We start from the raw sequence: 22970 nt of genomic DNA on the forward strand, positions 1-22970 counted from the left end.
CATCGAATGTTGGTCTGATATTTTTCATTTTTATTTTTTTTCTTTAATTGGACTCTTTAGGGTTTCTTGCTTTGCGGCTACCTGTGAGCAAGCAAATCTGAAGGTTGTATAATATATACATTCTTTGATAATAAATGAATCTTGAATATAATAATCAACAAATTTGTAAGCAATTTCAGCGTGGAAAACCAATTGTTAATCATAGTATGAAAATCTGAGTCCTAAATTTTCTCTTTATTAATTTCCAGCATAGATTTATTTTGTGATTGTTTATGCAACACGCTTATAGAAACATAGAAAACCTACAGCACAATACAGGCACTTCGGCCCACAAAGTTATACCGAACAAGTTCCTACCTTAGAAATTACTAGGCTTACCTATAGCCCTCTATTTTACTAAGCTCCATGTACCTATCTAAATGTCCCTTAAAAGACCCTATCGTATCTGCTTCCACCACTGTTGCCGGCAGTCCATTCCACGCACTCACCACTCCCTGAGTAAAAAACTTACCCCTGACATCTCCTCTGTACCTACTCCCCGCATCTTAAACCTGTGTCCTCTTGTGGCAACCATTTCAGCCCTGGGAAAAAGCCTCTGACTATCCACACAATCAATGCCTCTCATCATCTTATACACCTCTATCAGGTCACCTCTCATCCTCCGTCACTCCAAGGAGAAAAGGCTGACTTCACTCAACCTATTCTCATAAGGCATGCTCCCCAATCCAGGCAACATCCTTGTAAATCTCCTCTGCACCCTTTCTATGGCTTCCACATGCTTCCTGCAGTGAGGCGACCAGAAGTGGGGTCTGACTAGGGTCCTATATAGCTGCAACATTACCTCTCAGCTCCTAAATTCAATTCCACAATTGATGAAGGCCAATACACCGTACGCCTTCTTAACCACAGAGTCAACCTGCGCAGCTGCTTTGAGTGTCCAATGGACTCGGACCCCAAGATCCCTCTGATCCTCCACACTGCCAAGAGTCTTACCATTAATACTATATTCTGCCATCATATTTGACCTACCAAAATGAACCACTTCACACTTATCTGGGTTGAACTCCATTTGCCACTTCTCAGCCCAGTTTTGCATCCTATCAATGTCCCGCTGTAACCTCTGACAGCTGTCCATACTATCCACAACACCCCCAACCTTTGAGCCATCAGCAAATTTACTTCCAACCTTTGTGTCTGTGACGAAGGGCCATCACTAACTACGGATGGCACGTGGCGCACTCAGTAAAACACTCATCCCCAGCAGTAATAGTCACTGGGTCTGAAACAGAGCTGCTGCATGGAGCTGTCTCATATAGAGGCAGCAGCAACCTGCACAGGTGTGCTGATGGTGGAGGATACCATCTTTAATTGGATAATTGAGTTAATTAGCTTTTGGTTGGTCTAGGGGGAGGGGCTTAGCACTTATAAGCCTCAGGTTACCAAGGCTTTGGAGTTAGTTTTCTTTTGTGTTTAGTCTGAGGGTGGATATTTATGTATTGTTTTTTCCCCCAGTTTTTGTCTTGTTTTGCGGTAAATAAAAGCACCTCAATCTATTTCTGCGACTCAAGCCATCTGGTTATTTTTCTTAAACAATTGACCCAGAGTTTTCTGTGACAATGTCATTAGCAAACTTACTAACCCATCACTGTACTTCCTCATCCAGGTCATTTATAAAAATCACGAAGAGTAAGGGTCCCAGAACAGATCCCTGAGGCACCCCGCTGGTGTAAGACCTCCATGCAGAATATGACCTGTCTACAACCACTCTTTGTCTTCTGTGGGCAAGTCAGTTCTGGATCCACAAAGCAATGTCCCCTTGGATCCCATGCCTCTTTACTTTCTCAATAAGCCTTGCATGGGGTACCTTATCAAATGCCTTGCTGAAATCCATATACACTACATCTACTGCTCTTCCTTCATCAATGTGTTTAGTCACATCCTCAAAAAATTCAATCAGGCTCATAAGGCACGACCTGCCCTTGACAAAGCCATGCTGACTATTCCTATTCATATTATACCTCTCCAAATGTTCATAAGTCCTGCCTGTCAGGGTCTTCTCCATCAACTTACCAATCACTGAGGTAAGACTCACTGGTCTATAATTTCCTGGGCTATCTCTACTCCCTTTCTTGAATAAAGGAACAACATTCACAACCCTCCAATCCTCCAGAACAGCTCCTGTCCCCATTGATGATGCAAAGATCATTGCCAGAGTCTCAGAAATCTCCTCCCTCGTCTCCCAGAGTAGCCTGGGTTACATCTTATCTGGTCCCGGCGACTTATCCAACTTGATGCTTTCCAAAAGCTCCAGCACATCCTTTCTTAACATTTACATGCTCAAGCTTTTCAGTCTGCTGAAAGTCATCACTATAATCACCAAGATCCTTTTCCATAGTGAATACTGAAGTAAAGTATTCATTAAGTTCCTCTGCTATTTCCTCTGGTTCCATACACACTTTCCCACTGTCACACTTGATAGGTCCTATTCTTTCAAGTCTTATCCTCTTGCTCTTCACATACTTATAGAATACCTTGGGGTTTTCCTTAATTCTGCCCGCCAAGGCCTTCTCATGACCCCTTCTGGCTCTCCTAATTTCCTTCTTAAGCTCCTTCCTATTAGCCCTATAATCTTCTAGATCTCTAATACTACCTAGCTCTCTGAACCTTCTGTAAGCTTTTCTTTTCTTCTTGACTAGATTTATTATGGCCTTTGTACACCACAGTGCCTGTACCCTACCATAACTTCCCTGTCTTATTGGAACGTACCTATACAGAACTTCACACAAATACCCCTGGATATTTGCCACATTTCTTCAGTACTTTTCCCTGAGAACATCTGTTTCCAACTTAAGCCTCTATATTTCTCCCTGATAGCCTCATACTTCCCCTTACTCCAATTAAATGCTTTTCTAACTTGTCTGTTCCTATTTCTCTAATGCTATGGTAAAGGAGACAGAATTATGACCACTATCTCCAAAATGCTCTCCCACTGAGAGACCTGACACCTGATCAGGTTCATTTCCCAATACCAAATCAAGTACAGCCTCTCCTCTTGTAGGCTTATGTACATATTGTGTCAAAAAACCTTCCTGAACACACCTAACAAACTCCACCCCATCTAAACCCCTTGCTCTTGGAGATGCCAATCGATATTTGGGAAATTAAGATCTCCCATCACAATAACTCTGTTATTATTACACCTTTCCACAATCTATTTTCCTATCTGCTCCTCGATATCCCTGTTACTATTGGGCGGCCTATAAAAAACACCCAGTAAAGTTATTGACCCCTTCCTGTTCCTAGCCTCCACCCACAGAGACTCCGTAGACAATCCCTCCATGGCGTCCACCTTTTCTGCAGCTGTGACACTATCTCTGATCAACAGTGCCACGCCAGTATATCTGCTTTAATCATGGATCTGTTATTTATAAACTAAGTAATGCCTGCAGAATGGGAGATCATGGAGTGACTAGGAGATAGTTCCTTGTAGACTTTACGTGCCATTTATAAAAAGCAAGCTGGGCCTGTCAGGACTTGTCTGTGGAGTGTAGGATTGCTTGGGTTATTAGTAATTTAGCAAGGGCCAATAAAAAGAAAGCAGGTGTAAGTAGAATGGCCATTGATACACAAAACTGCACATCAGAAATTCAGACAATCCACATGTGCCACACAGCGGGATGCACCCCTCAGTGAAGCTGAAACTGAGCGACTCAGGTCAAAGATAGGTCAGATTCTATGTGTGGCGAGGCACAGCAGACCTGACATCATGTTTGATGCCTGCAACTTGGCAGACTGCACAAAAAAGTGCCACTGTACAAACTACATGAGGCAACAGGGTAGTGTGTGGAATTTAATCAGAAAAAGTAGTCTTGAAGTTTCAACACTTGCGAAAAGATGGCTCAATGAGGCACATTGTCTTCAGTGATGCCTCACTTGGAAATCTCCCAAAAGGAGGTACTCAAGGGGAACATTTTATTTTACTGATGGTAGGAGAGGGAAGATTTTCACCTCTCTGTTGGCAATCAAAAAGGATCTGAAGAGTTGTACATAGCATGTTGGCAGGAGAAACTCTTGCAATGTCTGAATGTATTGTCAGTGCCATTTATCTGGCCACACTCTATTCTGATCATGTCCATGGTAGCTCAAAGAAGAACACTCTACAAATAGCTTGTGTCACAACTACTCTCTGGTTGCTGCCATCAAATCCACCAATTCAGTTACAAAGAAGAGGCTTTGTCTAGAGATAAGCAGCATCAAGCACAGAAAATTCATCATGTTCTATGGTCAACTACAAAGGAACAACTAGCTGACTGTCTCACAAAGAAGGGAATGCCAGCTCTTGTGCTGCTGAAGGCACTTAGTCAAGGCATTTGTTATCTTAAGAATTGTATCAACATCGAGGGTTAGAGCTAATCCCCATATCCTAAAGGACATTCGAGTTGACATGTTTTTTTTTATTTCTTAGTACCCTGAAGGAACTAAGTGAGGGTATAGGGTATCTTAAGAAATTTATTAGGTGTAACAACTGGAGGTAAAAGTAATACATCTAAATCAATAGACATTTTTATATACATAAAAAGGATGGGAGATTTTTGAGTTCTGTGCATTTGGGCATGCGCACTTTCCCTGTTATGGGCAGTGCACAAGGGGAGGAAAGATGGACAAGAAAACGTTAGCCTAGTGTACTAAACATGAAGGGAGAAAGTAAAGTTATTAAAACAAAAGAAAATCTTGTCATTGTTGTTTAAACGTTAACTAGTACCCCTCAACCATCAAGTTTCTGAAACAGAAAGGATAAAATTGCTCAACTTCACTTGCCCCATCACTGAACTGCTCCCAGAATCTATGGACTCGCTTTCAAGGACTCTTCATCTCATGTCTTTATTATTTATTGCTTATTTATCTATTATTAGTAGTAGTAGTAGTATTTCCCTTTTTCTTTCTTTGTATATTTGCACAGTCTGTTTTCTTCTGCACTCTGGTTGTCTACCCTGTTGGTGCAGCCTTTCATTGATTCTGTTACAGTTATTGAATTTATTGAATATGCCTGCAAGAAAATTGAATCTCAGGGTTGTATATGATGACATATCGGTACTTTGATAATAAATTTACTTTGAACTTTATACAAAGGTCATGACCATATACTTCCCCACTCAATATACCATCTACCACTTCTTTGCCCATTCTTGCAATCTGTCCAAATCCTCCAGAATCTTTGCTTCCTCAACATTACCTGTCCCTCCACCTATCTTCATATTGTCTGCAAACCTATCCACTCAGCCATCAATCCTGTCATCTAAATCATTGACATATGACATGCAACAAAGCAGTTCCAATACCAACCCATGTAGAACACCACTTGTCACTGGCAGAATAGAATCAGAATAGGTTCTGTTTATTCTGATTTCCTTGCTTCCTACAAGTCAGCCAATCTTCTATCCATGCTAGGAGCTTTCCTGTAATATCATGGGTTTTTATCTTGTTAAGCAACCTCATGTGTGGCACCTTAACAAAGGCCTTCTGAAAATCCAAATAGACAACATCTACTGATTCTAATTTGTCTATCCTGCCTGTTAGTTCCTCAAAGAATTCCAACAGATTTGTCAGGCAAGATTTCCCCTTAAAGAAATCATGCTGACTTTGGCCTACTTTATCATGTACCTCCAAATTCCCTGAAACTTCATCCTTAATAATAGACTCTGACATCTTCCCAACCACTGAAATCAGGCTACCTGGCCTATAATTTCCTTTCTTCTGCCTCCCTCACTTCTTAAAGAGTGGAGTGACTTCTGTAGTTTTCCAGTCCTTTGGAACCATTCTAAAATATAGTGGCTCCTGAAAGATCATTACTAATATATCTTCAGCTTCCTCTTTCAGAACCCTGGGACGTAGTCCATCTGGTCCAGGTGATTTATTTACCTTCAGACCTTTGAGTTTCCCAAGCACCTTTTCCTTAGTAATAACAACTACACTCACTTCTGCTCCCTGACTCTCTCAAATTTCTGGCATACATAATGAAGACTGATGCAAAATACTTATTAAGTTCATCAGCCATTTCTTTGTCCTCCATTACTGCCTGCAGCCGGTCCAGGAGCATATTAGTTGCAGGCCACAGCCTAGGTTCAGTGCAGAGACGAATAAACCTTGGCGAGGAGTGAGCTGGACTCCGCCTTGTCCCTCACCTCCAGCCCCGACACCATGACATGTTCAATCTGGCTCGGTGCTTGAGTCGGCCAAACATTGACTTGTTCCTCTCTCTGACCCAGGCCCTGCCGCTTCGATACACTCTTGGGCTGGGGCCCCATGATTTGGCCTTTACAATCTGGCCTGGTGCTTAAATCGGTCAAATATGGGCTCGGAACCGGGTCCTGCCACCTCAATTCAACCCGTCTCGGCTCGCCTCAGATCTGCTGCTTCAAGTCAGCTCCAAGTCCAGTCTAGCAATGGCCAAACATTGGCTCATTCCTCGCTCTCGAGTCCAGGCCCACAGTCTTGATTCAACCCATACTCTCCATGCCACAACCATCCTGAACCTTAGAGACTTCAGTTTACAGCACAAAAACGCCCGGCAGTTCGAAAGCTCAGATCCAAAAGGGAAGTCACAGGCTATTGATTGCAGTGATCATTGCCCAGGAAAAGTGTGATTAATAAGCAGTTAGTAGATTTGTTTGCTGCCAGTATGGCATCACTGTGTCTTACCAGCACCATCTTAAACCAGAAAGTAGGCTGTCTCTTGGGATCCGGCACTAACCTGATTTTCCCAATCTACCTGCATATTGAAATCTCCCATGGCTATCATAATATTGTCCTTAACACATGCCTTTTCTATTTCCTGTTGTAATTTGTATCCTACATCTACGATTCAGAGGCCTGTAGGTAAGTCCCGCCAGGATCTTTTTTACTCTTGCTGTTTCTCAACTGTACCCTCAAAGATTTTACATCTTCTGATCCTATGTCACCTCTTTCTAAGAATTTGACTTCATTTTTCACTATAAAGCCACCCCACCCCCTCTGCCTACCTGCCTGTCCTTTTGATACAAGGTGTATCCTCAGATGTATTCATCACTCTTTTTGATTTTGCCCTCATGTTACACTTCACGTCATCTCACTGACTGCAAGTTCTGATGTTTTAGAAAAGATAGTGAGGGAGGTGAAAGACGTGGGCGAGTTGCACTACTAATCAGGGGCAATATCACAGAAGGGACATAATGGTGGGCTTATTCACCGTATGGGTAGAACTCAAAAATAGGAAGGGTGCAATTACTTTGATGGGATTGTAATTACAGTCCCCTCCCTGCCACCCTACAATAGAAACAGGACATTGAGGAACAGATATGCAGGCAGATTAAGGACAGGTGTAAAAACAATGGGGTTGTTGTCATGGGAGCTTCAACCTCCCTAATATAAACTTGGACCTTCTGAGCGCAAGAGGTTTAGATGGGGCAGAATTTGTTAGAGTTTCTTAAATCAATATATAGATAGTCCAACAAGATGAAGGGCTGTTCTGGACCTGGTGATGTGTAATGAACTTGGTCAGCTGATTGATCTGTCAGGGCATGAACAGTTATGGAACATTGACCTCAACTTCATTAGTTTTATGACAGCTATAGTTAACGATGTGTATGGACCTGGCAAGAGACTATTAAATTGGAGCAGAGTGTTAGGCAGGAACTAAGGAATTAGGCAGGAATTGGGAACAGCTGATTTTGAGTGTCCACCTCTGAGATGTGGAGGAGTTTTAAAGACAACTGCAAAGAGTATGCTCCAGTAAGAAGGAAGGACAATGATGGCAAAGTAAGAAAGTATGTAAACTTCTGACCTACTGGGAAGGTGATGAAAGGAAAAAAAGCTGAAATAAATAATTCTCTCTACTATTATTCTGACATTTCACATTCTTAAAATAAAGTAGTGATCCTAACTGATCTAAGACAGGGAATGTTTTCTCAGATTAAATGTCAGGAACTGTGAAAAACTGGGTTTAAATGTATTTGGCTAAGGTGTATGTACACTTCTGACTTCAACTGTATATCAATGATCTGGATGATAATGTGGTAAATTGGATCAGTAAATTTGCAGATGACACCAAGATTGGGGTTGCAGTGGACGGTGAGGAAGACTATCAAAGCTTGCATTGGGATCTGGACCAGCTGGAAAAAAATGAGCTGAAAAGTGACAGATGGAACTTAATGCAGACAAGTATAAAGTGTTGCACTTTGGGAGGACAAATCAGAGTAGGACTTGCATGGTAAGTGATAGGGCATTGAGGAGTGTGGGAGAACAGAGGGGTCTGGGAATACACAGATCCTTATTTCCTTAAAAATGGTGTCACAGATGATTAGATGTTTTGTCACTTTGGCCTTCCTGAATCAATGTATTGAGTACAGTTGGGATGTTATGTTGAAATTGTATAAGCGGTAGTGAAGCCTAATTTGGAGTATTGTGTGCTGTTTTGGTCACCTACCTACAGGAATGATGTGAATAAGATTGAAAGCGTGTGGAAGCAAGTTACAAGGATGTGGCCAGGACTTGAGGACCTGAGTTATAGGGAGAGGTCAAATAGTTTAGGACTGTATTCCCTAGAGCGTAGGAGAATGAAGGGAGAGTTGATAGTACACAAAATTATGATGGATAAATGCAAGCAGCTTTTTCCACTGAGGTTGGGTGAGATGAAAGTTAGAGGTCATGTGTTAAGTGTGAAAAGTGAAATGTTTAAGCAAAATGTGAAGGGGAAATTTCATCACTCAGAGGGTGTAGAATGAGCTGCCAGTTGAGGTGAATCTGCCTAGGTAGATTAATAGTTTGCCAGGGCTGAAGGGCCTATTTCTCTGCTGTAGTGTTCTATGACTCTATGACCACTCAAGGATAAAGAGGAAACATTTGCTTGGATGTGGAGGATGTGTTTGAGTACTTTACATCAGTATTTACCAAAGAGAGGATGTGGAGGATAGGGAAATCAGTGTTGAGTGTATTGATATGCTAGAACACTTCGAGGTAAAGGAGGTGGTAGTATTGGGTCTCTTAAAGATTAGTAAGGTGGATAAGTCCCCAGGGCATGATGGGATATATCCCAGGCAAAAGAAGAGAATGCTGGGGCCTTGTCCAATATCTTCATGTCCTCTCTAGCCTCCGGCAAGGTCCTGGAGGACTACCGAGTAGCTCTTGTTCCGTTTTTCAAGAAGGGAACCAAGGATAATCCTAGAAACTATAGACCTGTATGTCTCATGTCAGTGGTAGGGAAGTTACTGGAGAGTATTCATGGGGATAGGATTTATGAGCAATTGGAAAAGCATGGTTTGATTATGGCCTGGTTTTGTGTGGGGTAGATTGTGTCTTACTAATGATTGAGTTTTTTTGATGAGGTGACAAGGTGACGAAGGTGATTGAAGGTAGTACTGTGGATGTTGTTTACATGAATTTTAGCAAGGCATTTGATAAGGTCCCATATGGGAGGCTCATCCAGAAGATTAAGATTTATGGGATCCATGGTGGATTCAGAACTAGCTTGCCCATAGAAGACAGAGCACTGGTTGAAGGGACGTATTCTAGCTGGAGGTCTGTAATTAGTGGTGTTCCACAGGGATCTGCACTGGGTCTTCTGTCATTTGTCATGTATATAAATGACCTGGATAAAGATGCAGATGAGTGGGTTAGTAAGTTTGCCAATGATACAAAGATTGGTGGTGTTGTGGATATCATAAACGACTGGCAAATAATACATAGGGATATAAATCTGTTGCAGATATGAGCAGAGAAATGGCAGACGGAGCTTAACCCAGCCAAATGTGAAATGTTGTACCTTGGTAGATCAAATGCAAAGAAACAGTACACTACTAAGGGCAAGATCCTGAACAGTGTTGATGAGCAGAGAGATCTTAGGGTCTAAATTATGTTGCAGTTTTATAATTTAGGCTGCATCTAGAGTATTGCATACAGTTCTGGTCACCTCATTATCAGAAAGATGTCTCAGCTTTGCAGGGGTGCTGCGAGGTTTACCAGGATGTTGTCTGGATTAGACAGCATGTTCCCTCTAATCAGTGAGGGGGTGGGCAAACATGGGTTGTTTTCTCCAGAGTGGTGATTCTCAGTGGGGATGGTACCGGCCCCCCAAGGGGCTGGAGAAATGTCCCAAGGGAGAGTTGGGCAAAGAGAAGTCGTTGGCGGGGGGGCAATCAATTTGTGAAAGATTAATAATCCCTGCTGTGCCATAAGTGTTTTCAAAATGGATACCAGTATTTTAAAATTAATTCCTCTGAGCAATAACTATGTAGCTCCTTGTATTGCCGGAATGAGTGAAGACATTGAGTATTAACTGCACAAAGCTACAAAAAAAACAGAATTTGGGATACAACTGGGTGAGTCAAGGCCTTGTTAATGGCATATGTTCGGTTCATCCAAAGTGGAAAAGTTTATGAAGAGATTCTCTTTTGTTCGAGGTTAAAAACAAATATCAATGGAGATTCAATCTATGATGAGTTGAAAATATACATTGAGGATAAAAGCTATCCAATTAGGAACATGATTTCTTGTGCAACAGATGGAGCACCGTATTTGACAGGTTGTCATGCCAGCTTAGTAGCATTTATGAAAAGAGAAATTTCAAGAGTGTTTGCAATCCATTGTGTAATTCATCAGCAACATTTCACAGCCAAAAACCTTAGCCAGTGACTTTTTCCAAGCATGACTCTTGTAATATCTGCTATCGAACAAAATTAAAGCTCATCCATTAAATAGCAAATAGTTCACTAGTTATGCTGAGATGATGATGAAGAGTTTGAACACTTGCTTCTTCACACTGAAGTGTGTGGCTGTGCTGCTGCTTAAAACGTTTCTTTGATCTTTTTGACATTGGTTGAATTTTTGCTCAAAGTCGACAACAGCTTGAAACAAGATTGAACTTCTACATGGAGATGTGACTTACCAAGCATATCTGTATGATAAAATGAACATCCTAAATATGAAGCTGCTGAGTGAGAATTTCAATCTAATCCAGGCAAAAAGTTCAGTGTCCACTTTTTTGTAAAACCAGAAATATATATGCAAAACATTGAGAGAAGAATTTCCTAGTTTACTTACATGGAAAGTATGGCACTCTCTTTCACAGATGGTGATTAGCAAGAGTACTGCTTACACCTGCAGTCACTGATGGATTTTCAGAATTGATTCAAGGATCTGAACGATCTTGAAATTCTGGATGGGGAAATTAACCCATTTCTTTGCAAGGTGGAAGAACAGGAAGAGAGCTTGCAAGAAGAAATTATCAAAATTCAGAATGATGAAGCAAAAATGCTTTTCAAAATATCAGCTTTTGTGGGACGTGGCTACACAGTCATACAAAGTTTTCTAGTCTTTGGAGAAGAGCCAAATGACAAACGTACTTTTTCTTGCATTTCCAACGTCCTGCCTTGCTGAAAGAGGCTTCAGTGCAGTGAACCACATACTCCCAAACAACAGAAAGCACTTGGGACATTGTCGTGTGTGGGAACAAGGCTTTTGCAGTCACAACTTGAACCAGATATTTCAACTCTTGCTTTAATCAAACTCAAGGATCACATTGATATTTAAGCTGCTGCACAGCACACAGGTACTGAGTAAGCCAGGTTTAAAGACAAATAAAAATTTAAAGCAGAATCATAGGAGACATATTTTTACCATTTGGGGGCACCAGAAAGTTTATTGTGCCTAAGAGTGGTGTGGCTAGTATGAAGGTGTTTTAGGGGGCATTGGGCTAAAAAAAAAAGCTTAGGAAACACTGCTCTAGAGTGGTCGTGGCTGAAGGGAGATCTGATAGAGGTTTACAAGATTAAGAGGCATAGGCAGATTAGACAGACAATGTCTTTTCCTGTCTAATACCCGTGGACATGCATTTGAGGTGAGAGGGTGTAACTTCACAGGAGATATGAGGGGCAAGATGTTTTTAAAAACTATACATAGAGTGGTGGGTGCCCAGAATATGCTTCCTGGGGTGGTGATAGAGGCAGAAACAGTAGATTTTTTGGACATTGGGAAAACAGGGAGGATATGAGTATTGTGAAGGCAGAAGAGACTAGTTTGCTTAGCCATTGATTACTAATTTAATTGGTTCGGCACAACATTGTGGGCCAAATGGCCTGTTCTTCTGCTGTACTATTCTATGTTAATGCCAGAGGCCTAAGGCGTTGGGTGCAACATAACTTGTGTTGAATGCCTTTGCTTTAAATTCCGTGCTCTTGCAGAGCATGCAAACTCAGTTAGGTCAGTACTGGGCCAAGACAAAATCCCTGAAGCTGTAGGAAAACCATGTTGAAGGGTAGGAAGAAAAGGAAGTTGTGCACCAATAATTATGTCAAGTGGCAGAAAGTTAGAAGAGCAGGTGTTCTGGTGCCATGGAAATAAGAGGTTAAGCATGAGGCTCACAAGCCGAGGGGATGGTTGGGAGCCCAAAATAAAGCCGGAATTGACTAAAGTTGTAAGTGATTGAAATATTAATGACATCGATTTTTATAAACCAAATATATTAAAAAATAACTTCTGATGAGGTAGTAGGATCAATGATTTCAGATCAACTATGTCAGCTTTGTATTAATTATTTTTTCCCAGGAGGCTAAATTTCACATTTATTATCATTTATGTTACATTTTTTTATTAAATCAGATTTTATTTACATAATTCAAACCACATTTTGCTAAATCGGTCTATCTAAAAGAGCAGCAATGCAGTTTTCTAACCTCAACTGTTAGCAAAGATTATCTATAGTAATGCACAGGCACATAGTCTTTAGATGAAGACATTTAAACCCAGAAGGGCAGTTCCAATAGCTCATCATTTGCCATTTTATATCATCCTCCAAATTAACTTTAGTTACACAGAATAATCCTGGAATCAGAGAAGATGGTTGGTTGGAACATGAGCATTTCTTTGTTTCAGCTGAGGCAGTAAGGTGACTACAACCAGTATGACAATGTTAAAAATGTAAACATAAAACACAGTAACAAATCTGAGAATAAGAAATTATTTTCCTTAGTTAATGTACATTCAGGTTTACAATTTTCCCCATTTCATGATGACTAAAATAGGTCCAATTACAATTAAATTTGCTTTCAGTGGGCACATTTACACTGTACACTTAGGATCCATACAAATTGATGTTATGTTGCATTTAAGTATTAGTGATTGGAAAATCCAACATGAACATCATATACTAAAGTGACCACAAAACTGGTGAAATTACCAGCTGCTTTTACATTTTATATACATATTTAATATACAGAGTACAGTACCATTTAATAATTAGAAATGTTCAACTCAACAGATGCTTCTTTCCCAGGAACTGAACTTTTCTATCAAATGCTGTTGATCGAATGAGGGAGTTGGGTTCATAAAATGGATTCATAGCAAACTACAAAAGAAAAAAAAGTACAGGAACTGTAAATAACAGAAATCTAAAGTTATTGGATCAAAAGCTGCAGCCTGTTCATTAATGAATTACAAAGAAATTAATTAATGAACCATTTAACTACAAAATCTAATTATCATACTAATTTGTTTGTGGGATGGCACATTTAAGTGACTCCCAAGACCTGCCAATCCCTTTCTGTCAATTCTACAGCCATGATAGGTTATTTAAAAAAAACATTGTGTTCAATATCAATATTCCATAAGACATTCAGATTGATCTTATTACAAGTTCATTTAAAGCTCACTATCTCCCCTTAAAAGGATAATCAAGATTACACAAGTTTCAATAGTAATCATATTTGTTGCTCTAGGAAAACAAACATAGAATCATAAAATCTACTTGCCTTAATGTACAGATCATAGACATCGTTAAAGAAATTTTTTATTCCATCTTCTTGCCGAACATCATGCAACATAATAAATCTCATATGTGAGGAGGAATTAAGGAAAATATCAAGCAATAACTGAAGAGTAAATGTTTATATCATTTTTTTTCGGCAAATAGATGCATTTCGGTCTCCTTAGGCCAAAAGAAACAACTCCATACCAAGCAACACACACAAAATGCTGGAGGAACACAGCAGGCCAGGCAGCATCAATGGAAAAGAGTACAGTTAATGTTTCAGGCCTAGACCCTTCACCAGGACTGGAGAAAAAAATGAGGTCAGAGTAAAAAGTGGGGGAAGGGGAGGAAGAAACACAGGATGATAGGTGTGATGTGATATTTAATTAGGGTAAATTGTTATAGCAAATCATGTTTCTCAAAGCAGGTTGTCAATTGGTTGTCATCTGAAGCAATCCTATTCCTCTTTGATGTAGACCTAACTGAAGGACCAGCAACATCCTTCCACATCAGGATGGTTTCCAACTCTGAATGGAATCTGTAGATGGTTCCTCTGACCTTGCTGCTCATGTCTTTCGAAGTAATAGAGGATTTGGGTTTGTGAAGTGGTGTTGGAATAACCTGAATGAGTAACTGTAGTGTATTTTGTAGACATTACAAACTGTAATGAAAACATGCTAGCCGTGGAGAGAATGAATGTTTAGAGTAGTTGGTGGATGCCAATCATGTGGGCTGCATTACCCTGGATGATATTGAGTTTCAAGAACTATTGGTCTTGCAATCATCTGGGAGATTGCGAAGTATCCCATTACACTTCTGAGTTGTGGCTTTGTAAATGGTGTAAAGCCCTTAGGATATTAGGAGGCTAGACACTCACTGACCTATATACAGTTGGTATTACAGGTGAGTAAAGGTAACTACTGAGGCATGACAGACGAGCTAGCCAAAGTTTATTGTACGGAGATACTAGCAGGAATGTCGGTAGAACAGCAATGGCTGGAGAACATGGGAGTAATTCAGAAAAAAATCCAGAATCTGTTCATCCCAAAGAAGCATTCTAAAGGGAGGACAAGACAACTGTGGATGAGAAGGGAAGTCAAATACAGATGTCCCCCGCTTTTTGAATGTTCGCTTTACGACATCTCGCTATTACAAAAGACCTACATTAGTTACCTGTTTTCGCTAACAGAAGGTGTTTTCACTGTTACGAAAAAAGGCAGCGTGCGCCCGAACAGGCAAGCTCCTCCCCGGGAACTGCATTCTAGCCGGCATTGCTTAAGCACAAGCCTGTGAGCATCTGCGCTTTATGTCGATTTATTTTGAGCATCCGTTTGCAAGATGAGTTCTAAGGTATCCGAAAAGCCTAAAAGAGCTCGTAAGGGTGTTACACTTCGTGTAAAACTAGACATAATTAAACATTTCGATCATGGTGAACGAAGTAAGGACAAAGGGAGTTTGGCTTGTGGAAGTTGACGAAGATGATGTTGAAGAGGTTTTGGCATCCCATGACCAAGAACTGATAGATGAAGAGCTGATGCAATTGGAAGAGGAAAGGAATCCGAATCCGAATGCAGTAGTGAACGGACCGAAAGTGAAGTCGTCCAGGAACTGAACATGAAGCAACTGCATGAGATTTTCGCTGCAATGATTGCAGAAGAGTACAACTTAAATTTTGAAAGGGTACGTAGGTTTAGGGCATATTTGCAGGATGGTTTGAGTGCTTACAAAGAACTGTATGACAGCAAAATGCGTGAGGCTAAGCAGTAAAGCATACTGTCGTTTTTCAAGCCTTCTACATCAGCCACAGCAGACGACGAACCTCGACCTTCGACATCGAGGCAGGCAGACATAGAAGAAGATGACCTGCTGCCCTGATGGAAACAGACGACAATGAGATGACACCTCAATGTCCCACCACCCCAGTGGTCCCAACCTCTGGGCTGCGGACCGAAACATTGCCCCGAAGCATGCAGTGGTAGCCGGGACACACCCAGGACACCTTTAAGAAAAAAGCCGAAATAAACAAGCTAATTAGTTAGATGCTGCCCGGCACGTAAATGTCAGCCCAGATCAGAGGCGATTGCCGATTGCGCCGCCTCTGATCTGGGCTGACATTTACGTGCCGGGCAGCACCTAATTAACTAGCTTGTTTATTTCGGCTTTTTTGTTAAAGATGTGCTGGGTGCGTCCCAGCTACCACTGCACCACTGCATTCTTCACGGATTGGTATTGGTCCGCGGCCCGGAGGTTGAGGACCACTGCACCACCCCAGCCTCCGACGACTCAGCCTAACACAGCATCATCAGTGGGCTCGGTGCTGTCTTCCCAATTCCAGTAAGTGATACTACATTGTACATACATTATTTGTACTTTATACCGGCTGTGTATTTTTATGTGTTATTTGGTATGATTTGGCAGCTTCATAAACTTAAAGGTTACTGGAGAGAGTGTTTCTGCCGAGAGCGCTTGTGTGAGATTTTTGCTACGGTGGACAGTGCGGCAATGATTGTAAAAAAGTATTTCTACTTTATATAGGCTGTGTATTTTTCATATCATTCCCGCTTTTACTATATGTTACTGTTATTTTAGGTTTTAGGTGTTATTTGGCATGATTTAGTAGGTTATTTTTTGGGTCTGCGAACACTCACAAATTTTTCCCATATAAATAAATGGTTAATTGCTTCTTCACTTTACGACATTCTGGCTTACGAACCATTTCATAGGAACGCTCTACCTTCGGATGGCGGGGGAAACCTGAACAGCATAAAGATAAAAGAGAGAGCCTACAATATAGCAAAAGTTGGAGGGAAGTTGGAGAACTGGGAAGCTTTTAAAAATCAACAGAAGGCAACTAAAAAAGCACTAAAGAGAGAAAAGATTAAATACGAAGATAAGCTATCCAATAATATAAAAGAGGATACCAAAAGAATTTTTAGATATGTAAAGAGTAAGAAAGGCTGGAGTGGAAAATGACACTAGAGAGCTAGTAAAGGGGAACAAAGAAATGGTGGATGGACTGAATGGGTATTTTGCATCAGTCTTCACTGTGGAGCCACCAGCAGTATGCCAGAAATTTGAGAGTGTCAGCAGGCAGGAGTGAGTGTAGTTGCAATTACTAGAAGATACTTGGGAATCTGAAAGGTCTGAAGGTAGGAAGTCACTTGGACTATACCCCAGGGTTCTGAAAGAGGTAGCTGAAGAGATTGTGGAGGCATTAGTAGTAGCCTTTCAAGAACCACGAGACTCTGGAATGGTTCTGGAGGACTGCAAATGTCACTCCACTCTTTAAGGACGGAGGAAGGAAAAGCAAGGAAATCATAGGCCAATTGGCCTGACTTCAGTGTTTGGCAAGATGTTAAAAGTTCATTATTAAAGATGAAGTTTTGAAGTACTTGGAGGCACATGATAAAATAAACCAAAGTCAGCATGGTTTCCTTAAGGGGAAATCTTGCCTGACAAATCTGTTGGAATTCTTTGAGGAAATAAGAGGCAGAACAGACAAAGGAGAGTCAGCGGATGTTGTTTACTTGGAGTTTCAGAAGAACTTTGACAAAGTGCTGCACGTGAGACTGCTAAGTAAGGGCTAATAGTATTACAGGAAAGATACTAGCACTGACAGATTAGCTAACTGGCATAAGGGAAGGTGTGGGAATAAAGAGGCCTTCTCTGGTTAGTTGCCAATCACTAGTGGTGTTCCGCACAGTTGATGTTGAATCTGTTAATTTTTATATTATATATTAATAATCAGGATGACAGATATGATTGCTTTGTGTCCAAGTTTTGTTTATGATACAAAGATAGGTGGACAGTCGAGTAGTGCTGAGCAAGCAGGGGGTCTGCAAAAGGATCTGGACAAATTAGGACAGTGGGCAAAGAAGTGGCAGATCAAATAGAGTGCAGGGAAGTATATAGTTATGCACATTGGTACAAGGAATAAAGGAGTAGTCCATTTATTAAAAAACAAGGAGCAGATACAGAAATTGTATTGTGTGGAGGGAGTTGGGATTCTCAGTGCAGGATTCAGGTTAACTTGCAGTTTGAGCTGATAAAAAGGAAGGTAAATGCAATGTCACCATTCATTTCAAGAGGAGTAGAATATAAAAGTAAGGATATAATGTTAATGCCTTATTAGGCATTTGTCAGACCACAATTGGAGTACTGTGAATATTTCAGGCCCTATATCTAAGGGATATGTAGCACTGGAGAGGGTCCAGAGAAGGTTTATAGGAATGATTTCAGGAATTAAAAGATTATTGTATGAGGAGAGTTTGGTGGTGCTGGGCCTACACTTGCTGGATGGAGCTTAGCAGAATAAAAGGGGGATCTCACTGAAACCTACTGAATATTGAAATGCCTGGATGGTGTGGATATCTAAGAGGACGTTTCCAATTGGAGGAGAATCTGGGACCAGAGAGTAGAGCCTCAGAATAGAAGGGCATCCCATTAGAACAGAGTTGAGGAAGGATTTCTTAACCAGAGATGGTGAATCTGTGGAATTTTTTTGCCACAGGTGGCCGAGGAAGCCAAGTCATTGGGTGTATTTAAACCGGAGGTTCATAGGTTCTTGATTAGTAAGGGTGTCAAAGGATAAAAAGAGAAGGCAGGAGAACGGAGTTGAAAGGGAACTTAAATCAGTCACGATCAAATAGTGAGTAGACTTGATGGCTGAATTGCCTAATTCTGCTCGTATGTCATATGATCTTATGTTGATTGTAAGCGGTTGGGGGTGGGGTGGAGAGATATGGGCTTGTTCTGGTAATGCCTTTGAATGGCAATAGCTACAATTTCTTCTGCTGTAGCTGGTCTTTCCCAGAAAGTACTGTTACATGCTTTACACTGTAACAATACACATTCTTTTGTTTCCCTCTTGTGGTTACTTGTGAATATCAATAGACAACACACCAACTGATCATCCAGGGGACATGTATTGGGTAATTAGGAAAATATTAGTTGCTGGAGCAGCAAGTAAGGTAAACTGTCGCAAACAGAATAATGAGGAAAATTGTTTTTAAATCTTACTTCATAATCAGAAAAACAGTCACCCAATTCTAATTAATGTGAAGGAGAGCAAGTAAAAGCAACAATGGATTACTCTTTCATACACAACTCTATGAATACAATCATTAATAGTTCAATTACATTTGTACAAGACGATGTAAAAAATGCTTAGCAAAGCAAAGAAGAAACTGCAACCTGGAAAAGGTTCCCTCATAGAAAAGGATATGTCCAGCTGTAACAAACGCAGAGACAAACCATTCATTGAACTTATCAACGGTCTTCAGATACATATTGTTTGACAACCACATGTTCTCATCCACCAAGTCAAGGGCAGCATGCGCTATAAACTGGTTAAGGTGTCGATGATCATCCTGTTTTGGAGAAAAAAACATTTTCATGCACAACAACCAAGAAACCGCATGAAACTTAACAGACCCACCTTTTATAATTATCACCCTGAAAATTAAGATTTAAGATTTAGCATAGTTAAAATAGTTTAAAAACATAGTTAAAAAGTATGACAAAATAGAACGAAAGGTCTTAAACAGCAGGAAGGCAAATTTAACTAGACAGAAGTGATTTCTGAACAGTAGCCAAACATGGCATTCAAGGACGTACAAGTAGTTCAGGGTATACATGTTCCCATGGATCAGAAAGCACACTTGGGATAGGATTTAAGCAAAAAAAAAAAACAGCAGAAAGCCAAGGATATAGAAAACTTAACAATGAAAGTTAAAGTAGAAAAGCAAAGGCAAGGTATGACAAATTGCGACAAGTTGCAATCTAGTTAAAAGAAAGCAAGATGGAGATTAGGAAAGAGCAGTGTTTATAAATGAGTGTGGAAGTTGATAATGTGGGCAAAGTTACTAATGACTATTTGTATAGTGGGATGATACAAACAATATAATTCAGCAGAAAAATTGTTACACGTATTAGATGTGTTAACCATAATGAAAGTTATTTTAAAATGTTTGGCATTTTTCAAAGCAGTAAGTCACAAATCGAATTGAACCATGTCTCAGGTTATTATGTAAAAATAAAGAGAGGAAATCACATGGCCTCTGACTGTTACTTTCTGAACCTTCAAACAACAAGGCATTGTTTAAAAAGTAACTAGTTCTTCATTTTTCACATTGAATTGCCCAGAAATGCACTCATGCAAGGCTTCAACTCCAAACATTTGACAATTCCTTCCCTCCACCCTCCACTCATGCTACTCGGCCAGCTGAGTTCTCCCACTAGACTGTTGCGCCATATTTTGGCATCTCCAGTCTCTTGCAGCTATAAACTGAGCAGTTACAGTCCAGTATGTTTGAGTTCACTGTTGGGCAAATTACTGGAATCTTGTGAAACACAGTATGAATGTTCATTTAGAAAGGCACAAATTAATCAAGGACAATTAGCATGAATTTGAGGTTTGACTGCAACTCAAAACAAGGGAAGTCAATAGTACAAGGCTTCTAACAGGTCCCTTATAGAAGGCTCATCAAAAAAGTAGGCAATCCATAGGGAGAGTGGCAAACCGGATTCAAAATTGACTCAATAGCATGAAAGCAAGGGGATACAGTTGGTGAGTGATTTTGCAAGTAGAATTAAAGTATAAAGAATTGGAAGGCCTTTTCCAGTAAGTTGCTACAAGGCTCTATAATCATTCGCTTCCAATTGTAGTACAATGGCTTATACTCAAATGTAGAGGGCATGTAAGATAGTTACAAAGGCACATGGGATGCCTTCTCTCATTTGTTGTTCTCATACAAAACTAGCTAAGGACATGATAAGATAGTAGGAGTGGACCAATTATAAATCCTCATGCTACTTCAGAGGAAACACTGCAGGAGTAGAGAGATTTTGTTGAAGGAAAATTCTGTAGAGCTTGTAGGCATAATAGAAATCTCCTCCATCTGCTCGCTGCAGGGATTGTACTCCAAGTTATTCCGTGGCATGTCAATCCATGTCTTAATAGAATTAGAAAAAGTTGTTAATTAATTTTGGAACCTATGGAACATGGACAGTATAGAAAACGACTGTTAAGTCACAAAAGTGCAGTTTGTTTCATAGTGTAGTGCTTTCCAACATGATGAGTTGTTAGGCCAGGATTTCTGATCTATAGTGCGTGCCGTCAACAAAAAGCAACCCATTACTCAAAATTAATCTCAAAAGTTGAAGAAAAACTGAAATTTAAAACTGGCATTCGTGCAACTGGGACATGTCATTGTGCTGTAGACGCATATGGGTAAATATTACTTACTTACTTTGGGTTCCATTTTACCTGCTGGAAGAAATTCCATTTCAAAGACAGGATTATCATGGTGACCAACTATAACAAAATAAAAGCTTCCAGCCATTTTTTTCTGGATTAACCTATGAAATAAATACAACATCCACTTTAATTGGTTTATTACTGTCATATACTGTCAAAACAATTTTGTTTTGCGTGCCACCTACATTGATCATTTCACATCATCGTTATTTGATGTTATTTGTAATCCATATCATTGGACTGGATGATAACGTGGTTAACTGGATCAGCAAATTTGTGGATGACACCAAGATTGGGCAGGGAAGGGTACTGCAGTGTTCAGCAAGGACAGCTATCATGGTTTGCAGAGGGATCTGCATCAGTTGGGAAAAATGGGCTGAAAAAATGGCATATGGAATTTAATGCAGACAAGTGTGAGGTTTTGCACTTCAGTGGATTCAACCACAGTTTGCCTTACACAGTGAACAGTAGGGCACTGAGGAGTGAGGTAGAACAAAGGGATCTGGGAATAGAGGTACATATTTGTTGAAAGTGGTGTCACAGGTGGACAGGGTTGTGAAGAGAACCTTTGCCACACTGGCATTCACAAATCAATGTACTGAGTACAGAAGATGGGATGATATGTTTATGTTGTATAGGACGTTGGTGAAACCTAATTTGGAGTATTGTGTGCAGTTTTGGTCACCTACCTACAATAAGGATGTAAACAAGTACGAAAGAAAGTGCAGAGAAAATTTATAAGGATGTGGCTGGGTTTGGAGCATCTAAGTTGTAAGGAAAGATCAAATGTGTTAGGACTGAATTCTTTGGAACATAGAAGATTGAGAGGAGTATACAAAATTATGACGGCTATAGATAGTGTAAATGCAAGCCGGCTTTTTTCACTGAGGTTGGGTGGGACTACAACCAGAGGTCATGGTTTAAGAGTGAAAGGCAAGAGATTTAAGAACATGAGGGGAAACTTCTTCACTCAGAGGGTCATGAGAGTGCAGAATGAGCTGCCAGCATAAGTGATCCTTACGAGCTTAATTTCAATGCTTAAGAGAAGTTTGGATAGGTACATGTTTAATAGGGATATGGATGGCTCCCACTGCAGGTCGACTGGGAGTAGGCAGTTTAAATGGTTTCAGCATGGCCTAGGTGGGCCGAAGGACCTGTTTCTGTGCTGTACTTCTCTATGAGTCTATCAGTAGTACAAGGGAAAAATAATGACAGAATATAGAATGCAGTGTTACGGTTATGGCAGTGCAGGTGGTCAACAAGAAAATCAAAAAGTAATTTTAAAACATTACGTTATTACTTTCCTACATCTTGGTACAGATGCTATGTTTGCGAACGGTGCTTCTAAATAAAACCACTAAACGTGTTTTAATTATCCTCTGAAAGCGGTTTACTAACCACCGCAATTTTCACGAGAACTGACTTTTTAGTAAAAATGTGTATAAAAGCTTCCCCAGTCTGATTGATTCGTGGGGTGGAGAGCCGGAGCTGGTGAAAGTCAGCAACTTTTATCAGGGCGCTGTCAACATTGCTCGGGAGAACAGCACCACAACCGCAGTAGGGGAAGAAGACAGTCTCTCAATTATCAGCCTCTTGACTCTGGGAAGGAGCAGTACCGGTCAACAAGCAAACATGACTACTCGGCGCTACTGAGGCCGGGCCCCGACTGCGTTGCACTTACCGTTCCGGGCTCCAGTCGGTTATTCCAGGCCCAGAGACCGTCACCGTCAGCACTACAGCCAATCACCGTCTCCGTCGGCACTGCAGCCAATCACCGTCACCGTCGGCACTGCAGCCAATCACCATCTCCGTCGGCACTGAAGCCAATCGCTTTCTCCGTCTGCTCACCAGCCAATCACCGTCTCTGTCGCCTCTGCAGCCAATCATTGACAGGCCCTTGTAACCAATCCAGTTGGCGCATGCGGAAGAATCGGG

General features: G+C 40.8%; 1 protein-coding gene across 1 annotated transcript; it reads right to left on the reverse strand.

Annotated features, from left to right (window-relative positions):
* Positions 1-12581: 12581 nt before the first annotated feature.
* Positions 12582-22796, reverse strand: trappc2 (trafficking protein particle complex subunit 2). Its single transcript, XM_072260669.1, has 5 exons — positions 22717-22796; positions 21028-21136; positions 18998-19146; positions 13779-13860; positions 12582-13375 (listed from the first exon to the last, which is right to left on the reverse strand). The coding sequence occupies exons 2-5, from the start codon at positions 21118-21120 to the stop codon at positions 13277-13279; spliced, it is 423 nt and encodes a 140-aa protein (XP_072116770.1). The 5' UTR covers positions 21121-21136; positions 22717-22796; the 3' UTR covers positions 12582-13276.
* Between the last annotated feature and the right edge of the window lie 174 nt (positions 22797-22970).

The sequence above is a fragment of the Mobula birostris genome, chromosome 6 (assembly GCF_030028105.1).
Source record: "Mobula birostris isolate sMobBir1 chromosome 6, sMobBir1.hap1, whole genome shotgun sequence".
Lineage (NCBI taxonomy): Eukaryota > Metazoa > Chordata > Chondrichthyes > Myliobatiformes > Myliobatidae > Mobula > Mobula birostris.